This window comes from Pygoscelis adeliae, unplaced genomic scaffold, assembly GCF_000699105.1.
Source record: "Pygoscelis adeliae isolate BGI_AS28 unplaced genomic scaffold, ASM69910v1 Scaffold161, whole genome shotgun sequence".
Taxonomy (NCBI): domain Eukaryota; kingdom Metazoa; phylum Chordata; class Aves; order Sphenisciformes; family Spheniscidae; genus Pygoscelis; species Pygoscelis adeliae.
The window spans coordinates 974816-983823 of record NW_008824061.1 but is presented as its reverse complement, the minus strand read 5'-3'; the positions used below and the strand labels follow the sequence as shown (position 1 = coordinate 983823).

Sequence of the window (9008 nt, the reverse complement as noted above, 5' to 3'; positions counted from 1 at the left end):
CTTGGCTTAGCTCTGAACTGATAGCAGGGCTCAAACCTCCAGGTTGGATGTGCCTTTCCAGCAGGCCAGATGATGCTTGTTGTAAGCAGAAGGTGGTTGTTCCACAATCGTGCTATGAAGCTGAAGTAGTGTTAGGGACCACAGAAATGAAGTCTCTGTGGGCAAGATCCCCTTGCCCTATCCCATAAAAACTTGTGTTAATGACCACCAAGCACCCTGGGTATGTCACCTGTGAATAGCACTACTGCCTGCAACTCAGCTGTGGCTTTTCCAGATCTGTGGCTGAAGGCAGTGTTTATTTATACACAAATGCCTGCTGGAAGTGTTTCAGTGCTATTTAGTGTTTTGTATCCTCTCTTCTTTTTCAAAAGAAGTTGCAACAAAAAAAACCTTAATTGCACCATCCAGAATTGTACATGCTTAAAGTGAGTCACTATGGGATCGTATAACCGTAATCTTTGCCCTCATCTCCACCCTGCAGCTTGTCACTCTCCTTTCCTGAAGTGCTGGTCTAGCTGTTAGGAGCTTTTGTCATCTGTAAAACACCCTCCAATGCAGAAAGACTCAACCAAAAATTCTGCTGAATGCGATAAAGCATAAAGCGTTTATCTGACCTCTTAGTACGCATAACTAGAAACTCTTCTAGATATTTTGTGAAGATACCTGGGTGCAGAGGAACATCTTGATGCTTCTCTAGCGGAGCATATGCGTCAACGCGAGAAGAGGGAAGGCTTTGTGGTACTGTGGCTTGGGAAGACGCGTCTGCCTTCTCGTTTCCTTGTAGTATTTTTCACCCTTTGTGGTGATGGAAGTGTTTTATCTTCTCTGACTCTGAACCATTTCATAAGCGGGTTCCTCATAAATTCCCCTTGTAGTTTTGGTACGTTCTGGGGGTTTTGGGGTTATTTTCAGTTTCTCTTCTAGGCTGTCGCTGTGCTTTGCTAAAGAGAAACCTTGGTCTTCCCCACAGGAAGCCTATGGAGCGCAGCAGCAGGGGTTTGTACCTCCCTCTGCAGCTTCAGAAGCACCTTGTAGTTCTCTGCTTTGTGCTGTACGTTTCAAATGGGAGCTATTCCCCTTTCGGGTCCTGTTAAGCTGCTTAGCTTGTCACATTGAGGGCAAAACAAGTGACAGACCTCTCTAGTGTAAATTTTTCAGTGCCCATGCCTTAAACTCCCCTTGAAGCAGACGGGAACCCCGTGTATGGCAGATGTGCGGAGCGGGGCCCCATCCTGCAGTTTGGGGGCATAGGTCACAGTTTGTCCTTGGTTCACTGAGAAGCTGATGTGTACCTACCACCAAAAGGCTGAACCAGATAGTGTGTGTGTGTGTGTGTGTCCCTGTCCCAGTATGTATGTGACTTGTGTTTTGTTGCCCCGCTGCCTATCATAAGTTAAAAATAAACCCTGGTATTTTTCTACAGTGTGGGTAGAGCATTCCTTTGAAAGTTCAAGTGCGAAAGTGATAGGCATTGGCAAAAATCCGCTCCTTTCAGACTGGTGCCTAAGGGAGCTTGTCCCTTTCCCATTTAGCTTGTCTCCGGGTCGTTTTCAGCATCTTTTTAAGAAGGTGTGCTTATCCCTGCCGGTAACACTGTGGTTGATCCCATATCTGGGTTCTAGGTACAAATCCAGCATCTGCGCTTGAAAAAGTCAATGCAGCTTACAGGAGACAACTGTAAAATGATTCCTGAGCCGGTATGAATGCCTTGCAGCGAGAGCTGTGGAGCTCAGTCTGCTCAGCTCCGCAGAGGTGACAGTGTGCATGTATCTTTGTACGGAGAAAATACTATTCTCAGACTCTTTAACCTGGCAAAGAAAGTCATAGTAAGCACAAATGCTTGACCTTGGTTTTAGTTGAACATGCTAAGCGTGGGCATTGGTATAAATCTGGTTGGAAGACAGGGTTTTGTATACAAGGTCTGATCCAGTGGTGGTGCGGGCAATTCTGGTCTTAAACTAAAGAAGTGGAGGTGGAGGGAAGAGTGGAGAAGGCTTGTTACGCAAACGTGGACAAAAAAGTTAAGTACGTGCAGAAATAGCCACAAGCGCAGAGGGGGGGAAAAACCTACAAGTCCAGACCTTGGCTGGTAGAAAGCAAATGTGTCAGAAGTCTCTCTGCACGCATGCTCCCTTGACCCCCATGGCTCTTCTGAGGCTTTTTTTTTTTCTCCTCCTGATGCTAATTCTCTCGGCTTTGTTTCCCTGTCCAGTGTGTCGAGACTTCGCTGTTCTGGAAGATCATACCTTGGCCCATAACTTACAGGAGCAAGAGAGTAAGTAGCAATGATCTTTGGAACAAACTGAAGCAAATTTGTCCCAACAGATACCTGGCTTTGTTTGGTTTTGCTAAGAAAAATCCTCCCTGCTTTTATTTCATTTTTATTCTTTTTATTGGAGTATGGAGTATTATTACTATCTTCACTGTCCTGTAACACTGCTCTGCGTTCTGCCCCAGCTCACATTGTACCCTAGAGATAGTTGCATTTCATGTTTCAATTTTGTGCTCTCCTTTTAGAGTTGAGTTTGTTTATGCCATTTATGATAAAATTGCATGTGGGAGCACATTTGAGGTTTTGTTGCTGTGCAAGGTTTTTAGAAATGACTAGCAATTTTGGAAGCTTCAAGTTTTATAGGCTGACCTGAGGTGCAACCAGAAGAGTTCTGTTTATTTACTTATTTCCAAATTGCTAGTGCCTGCCTTTTGAAAGGAGGCTTCCTTTTAAGACATTTGAGGTAGGGCAGCTGTACACTGTAGGGTTTAAAAAGGAGGAAAAAAAAGTACAGCCAGGAACTTCAAAGTGACTGGTAATTTTTTTTTTTAACATTCTTATCTGTTACTTGGGGTATGTTTGTATTGCAGTTTCAGGTGTGGTGGCCTATCTGTTCTGCTTTGCCGGCTGCCAAGACAATTGGTATCTACCAGTACTAGGTGCTAAAGCTGTTCCAGCTACTCCACCAAGCGTGCAACTTGTGCTGAAGTTGTGCCCTTGCTGCTGGAACCTGAGACCACTGAATTGAAGCTGGCTCTCAGCTGCAGCTCATGTAGCTATCTTTTCTTGCAGGCAGTATCCATGTATGGTAAAGGACTCACTGCAGTACTTGGTTGCTCTGTTGCTAAATATAAAAGTAGTGAGATTCTGGAACCGATTTTGTTGAGAGCGAGAGGACTTTCCTCCTCTAGAGGTTCTTGAGAACAAATTAGGGAAGCATCCATCAGAAGTGGTTTAGGTTCAACTCATCCTCACTGGCCTCTGGTGGTCCCTTCCAGCCCCACTTTATTAATCTAGAGTAATTTCCTGTGGCCAGAATATGAAATTCAAAGCCTAAAAAATTCTGTATAAATCTGGATGCAATTAAGATATGCAGATCTTGTTTTGGTAACAGACACATGTATACAGCCCCCTCAGTGCTGAAATGAGGCAATCTCAAGCTGCTAGTGTAATTTCAGTTCAGGACTTCCCCACCTTTAGAGATGTTACGTGATGTTTTCCTGCCAAGAACTGTCTTCCTTTCTGGCCTGGAATCTCCCTCCCACTTACTTTGTCTTGTTCACACCATGAAGTTCTGCAGGCTGATTTGGGGGTTCTTGTCTGTTTCTTTCCAGTTGAGCATCACTTGGCAACAAACGTTCAGCGTAATCGTCTGGTGCAACATGACTTGCAGGTGGCCAAGCAACTGCAAGAAGAGGAGGATCTGAAAGCACGTGCTCAAATCCAGAAACACCGAAAAGACTTGTGAGTTTGGGATGGAACTGTTGAAATGCTAGTCTCATTTGGTCAGAGCACTGAAATCGGCTGCTTTGATTTGAGTTGATTGACAGTACGTGGGGTTCAGGTTGATCAGCCTTTTGCTCTTGTTTCCTTTTTCCTTTGGCTATCTGATGCCATGAAAGTATTGATACTAGGCTCTGGCACAGAGTAGTGAGGACAGGATGGGAGTAGGTGGCCCTGGAGCCTGTCCTGGCTTGGATTCTGTTGCCAGACCACGGGAAGGAGCCTTCTTGTTCTGCTGCCTGTTGGCAAAGTGAGCTAACTTGGCCATTTGCGTTGATCTTGTCCCTGGCTAAAGTCTGAGAAAGAAGAAACAGCACCACAGAAATAAACAGTGTTACAGTGAATTCTCTCTTGTGGAAATTGCAGATATTGGCATGTGTGCGTTGTGCCTGATGAGTGCTTTTGAGGAGCTGGGTGCAATGCTTTTTGGTGTCCTGCTGCACTGAACAGCTGAAAGCCCCTGCTTGCGCTTGCAGGTACTCCAGTGTGAAGTGACCCGGGAGGAGGAGCTGCTGCCCCAGGGTCACTTGGTGGAGATGGGTGTTGGGGGACAGGCCTTCTCTTACAGTCACTGACTTCTGCAGCAACTATGGGAGAATGTTTAATGAGTGATCCAGTTTGCTCTGCAGGTTTGCTCAGGCCCCACACCCCAGATCTAACCTTGTGGCCTGTGATTTGGCTTTCTGCGTGCCATGGCTTTTAGGCTGTGGAGCTGGTGTAGAAATGAAACATGGCAGCGCAGGGCAAAACAAACTGTACTTTCCAATCTAGAGTTGACACTGATGCTTTTCCTTTTTTTTTTTTTGTCCCCCTGCACCCTCCCCCTCCCAGTCTCTTGCAATGTGTGAGATGTAATGAATGGGTCGTGTGAGAGGGCTCCCGAGAGGGCTCCAGTCAGACCCCGATGATGAGAGACAGGAGCTTGCTTTCTAACGGGGCTCCCTGCAAATGCAGGGTCTGCAAGGCAGGGCGCATCTCCCAGCGGCTGTGCTGCCTCCTGGCTTGTGTCGTGCTCTGTGATGCCACCCACCAGGTACAGTTGGTGGTGGATCACAAACCCTGGGTGGCTCATCTGGCAGAGGCAGCGACAGAGTAGAAGAGCGCTGTATTGCAGATGTGTGAGATACAGGACTGGCTTCAAAGGAGCTGCTCATAAAAGATTTGAAGCTGGGGCGTGACAAATCAGCCACTGTTCTCAATGTTCCCAGCATACTCAGGCAGCATTGGGTGGATATATGTGTGTATCTCAAGTCTGTGCTTTCTTTCAATAGCTTTGTCTTCGTTACCAATTAGAGATGTGAGCATGTGAATGACAACATAAAAATTAATTTTGTATGGCAGAGATGATTCCTTTCTGTTACTTGCTGGGAACTGCAAACAATTTTCTTGTTGTAGGACTCTGTAAAGTGGGATTTACGAACTTTGTGAGCCAAGTTACAGGCAGAACTGCTGATGCAAAATGTTGTGTCAGCAGCAGTTCTGCTCCTGAAAGCATGAGCTCTTCTGCAAAATAGAGAAAAAAGTTGGAGGCATCCTTTTGTAATTGGATCTTTTTCTTCCTTAATTCTCTGTACGTTCCCACTGTCTCTTCCTCGTGCAAGATCAGCGTGTTCTGGCAACAAAATGATCCTTGCTGCTGTTGCTTTCTGTATCGTCTAGGACAGTTTGACACTCCAAGGTTATGGGAGGAGTAAAGGGGCAGAACTGGGTGGTCTTTAGAAACAGGGAACATAAAAAAAGCTCTTCAAATTTATGGACTTTCTTCTGTCTTTCAAATCCTAGATTGTCTCAGAAGCACTTTGTGAAGATAAATGAGAGAATAGAGATAACTTCTCTTCTTAAGAATTCAGGGAAGCATCAAACCTTATTTTCATGCTTCTTTGAAAGCATCTCTCACATCTAGCTGAGCAGCCTGCACATTGCCAAGCATAGTAGCAAGGTTGCTAAAATAACTGTCAAATACCGTGAAAATATGCTTTTTTCCTTGTTTTGCTCCCAGTGCTGTGATGGTTCTGTTACACTAATGTGAACAGTTCCTTTGAATGGTTCCCTTAAATCCTTTTTTTTTTTCTCCTCATTTGGCAACAATTAGTTGCTACAGCCAATGTGAATTGGAGCTTTCTGATCACTCTTTTTTCTCTTTCTCCTAAACTGATTTAGGAGTGTCAGGAAAACTCTACCACTCCTGGCTGCCCAGGAATGAAGGACACCTAGGTATGATGTTCAGGGATGGTGACGTTTATGTTGCTCTGGCTGATTTCTGGGACTGATGAGCACTTGAATTCACACTAAAGAAATTGAAGGATAAGAAGAGCTGTCAAAGTTCTTTAACCTATTTTCTTATGCTCAGTCAAGTTGAAACAGTGGCTTATGTTGATTAACTAATCAAGTCTCAGTATTTAATTACCACTGAGCAATAAAATCCCAAATTTAATCCTCTGTTGCTGTTCAGTGGTTCTTAGAGATTGATACGGTGTATTCCAAGATGCATGTCATCAGGAACAAGAAAATGCATCTGCTTTTGCGTTACTTCTAGTGTTCTTTGCTGTGAATAGAGAGGCAATGACCTTGTTGCCTTGGCTCTGAAAGACTACTAGCTGTTTCTGTCTCCTGTTTGTCTGCAGTAAGATGTATTTTAAGCATTTAGCAAGTGAGTTGGTGCTGATGAACTTGGCACCTTAGCTCTGCTCACAGGTGCCGGGGGAACTGGAGACGTGCAATGCCTTGATATGTCTGACCTTTCTAACTTATTTTCTACCTGGATTCATGTCCTCTGAGACTGGCGTCGTAAGGGATCCACTGTCTTAGGCCCATTGACAGACTGGTCCCCAGGTTTTGCATATTCAGCTATTGGTTTGCTGGGGACTGTGGTTCCCTGCTGGTACCAGGTTTGCCAAGGTCCCTTTTTATATGGCAGGTTCAAGAACAAGATTTGCTGCCATGTGAGCTCATGTGCCTTTGAACAGGTCTCTCCCTGGTCTCAAGTGAAACACACATAGGTGCACACACAAAATGCCAGGATTTATTACCTGGATGAAAGAAACTGATGTCTGAAGTTGTTTGACCTATTGATAACTCCAGCCCTACAAACACTAAAATTCATGGGTGCCTTCTGGGATGTCTCTAGACGTGGGTCAATTTATGAATATGCAGAAGTGTTTGTGAGCGTGGTGGTCTGGGAAGGGGAAGGAAAATGTCATGTTGTGACACTGACTTCGGTTCATGTGTACTTGGGGTTCATATAAATAACGTGCTGTACCCAGTTGCAGGTCTCCTTCCAAGGAGCAGTTGACAGAAATAAAGAAGCTTCTTTTCCCTCTTGCTGCGTGTTCCTTTTCCTTCCCTATGACAGATCAGTTGTTTCTTGGTGGCATCTGTCCTCTAAATTCTCTTCTTGTTGCAGTGTCCTTCCTTCCCACCCTAAGCCACATATCCACTCTTTCTGTTTCTTTCATTCTTCTTCACTTTCTATAAAAGAAGGCTCTGTGGTGCCACTGACTGCTCCAGTCATGCCATTTCTCTGTTTTGCTACCAAAAGTGCTTGTCTGCACTTATTATTTTAATTTCCTCTGCTCACGTCCTAGACTCTCTTCCAGTCCTTTGCCTCCAAGTTTGCTAGGTCACTTATGCCCTGATCCTTGCTCAAGCCTAGAACTAGTTGCTCCAGCCCACACAGCACAACTTTGACACAGCTGAACCTGCTTCTTTTGAAATATTTGCTTGACTTCCATAATATGCTCTTGGTAGTCCTCCCATCACCCATCTGATAATTGCCAGCGTATTCTTCAAAAGACTGTATTCTAATAAAGCAAGCCCTGCCTCTTGCTGTTCCCATTCTCATCTCCTTCTATGACTTACCTTTCAGTAGTCTCAGTTGCAGAGACAGCTTAGACTTGATTTTTCTGATCTGTTCAGAGCTAGTCTTTGGCTCAGTTTCAACAGTGCTGGAAAAAAGGGCTCTTACTCTTTCTTCTCAAATCCCCCAGCCCTTTGCTGGGTTGCCCTGAGGAACCCCTGGCCATTGTTCCAGCCTGTTTGCCAGAGGCATCAGGGTGCGTGGCTGAGTATGGCGAAATTCTTGCAGATGCTTTCTTGTATGACGTCCCTGAAACACGGCTTTCCCGGTCTATCCACACAGACGAAACTCTCATTTCATGTCTCGGTTACTCTGGTATCTCTTTGTCCCCAGTTAGTGCAATCTTACGTTGTTCCTGCATCCGCACTGGCACTGTGACGATGGCTCCCTCACCCCTCGTTTTGACGCATGTTGCATTCTTGCCTCTTGGCACCGGTTCTGCTTTTGTGTCTCGTCCCACCTCAGCAGCATTTCTCATTCATTACTGAACTGTCACCTTCAGGCTCTGGCTGGCCTACGTACTGTCTTTTGCCGTCAGCATTTCTGCACTTTCTCCTTCTTGGCTTTCACATGAACACCACTTCCCGGAAATGCCTGCATTAACCGTACCCCTAAAGCCCTCCTTTGGCACCACATGTACAAAACCTCCTCAGCAGAATTAGACTGTTTGCAGAGACTGCCTTGGCCTGCCCTATCTTACGGTTCCTACCTCCTTTCTTAGCAAACTGCCTATGAATCTGTTTTCTCTTGCTTTATACTTTGTGAATGTTTTGGGAGCTCTTTTCTAAATTTGGCCAGCAGTAATTACAGGGAGTTCTGGTCCCTGGTGAGGATTCATAGGCTCTGCATTAATACTGAGTAATAATTCTTCTGTATAAATCAGATGGGTTCTTTAGCTCTTTTATCTCTTTCTCCAGGCTGACTGATGCCTGTGACTTTAGCTGCCTATAATCCTTGTCTCCTTGCCTTCTAGAGAACGACAGGACTGCGAGATCGCTCAGGAAATCCAAGTGAAGCTGGTATTTGAAGCGGAGCAGCGCCGCAGGCAAGAGGAAAAAGATGAGGTAACCTTTAAAGCTTCAGGGATGGCAGCGCTATTTGTAGCAGCCCTTTCAGTGCAGGCATTTCTTGGTCATTAGCCACAGGAGTTGGCTTGCATGGTGTCAGTCCTGGTCATCACAGGTCTCGGTGCGCGCAGAGATTTCAGGGGGGTCCTGTTACAGGAATAAGATACAGTCATAGTCCTCATGCTCAAGGGTCACAAGGGTTGTTGATGCCAGTGGCCTTGCTAATGAAGAGGGTAAGTAATAGGTGGGTCTTGTTGAGGGGTTCATTGCCCTGGTGTAGGGAGGGGAATTTTTTGGGCCAGTTTAGGAT

At 45.4% G+C, this 9008-nt stretch overlaps 1 protein-coding gene across 4 annotated transcripts in view; it reads left to right on the top strand.

The window, feature by feature from the left end:
• Positions 1–1648: 1648 nt before the first annotated feature.
• CCDC50 (coiled-coil domain containing 50) overlaps positions 1649–9008 on the top strand; it is a 28028-nt gene continuing 20668 nt past the window's right edge. Inside the window, exons 1-4 of one of the 4 annotated variants that reach the window (XM_009334086.1) lie at positions 1649–1752; positions 2213–2275; positions 3607–3736; positions 8605–8695. In XM_009334086.1, the coding sequence (XP_009332361.1) occupies positions 1704–1752; positions 2213–2275; positions 3607–3736; positions 8605–8695 (333 nt within the window). In that variant the 5' untranslated portion in view covers positions 1649–1703. Of the gene's footprint in view, positions 1753–1807; positions 1827–1995; positions 2021–2085; positions 2105–2212; positions 2276–3606; positions 3737–8604; positions 8696–9008 lie in introns of those variants that run through there. The other 3 variants (XM_009334089.1, XM_009334090.1, XM_009334088.1) reach the window with 3 other exon arrangements.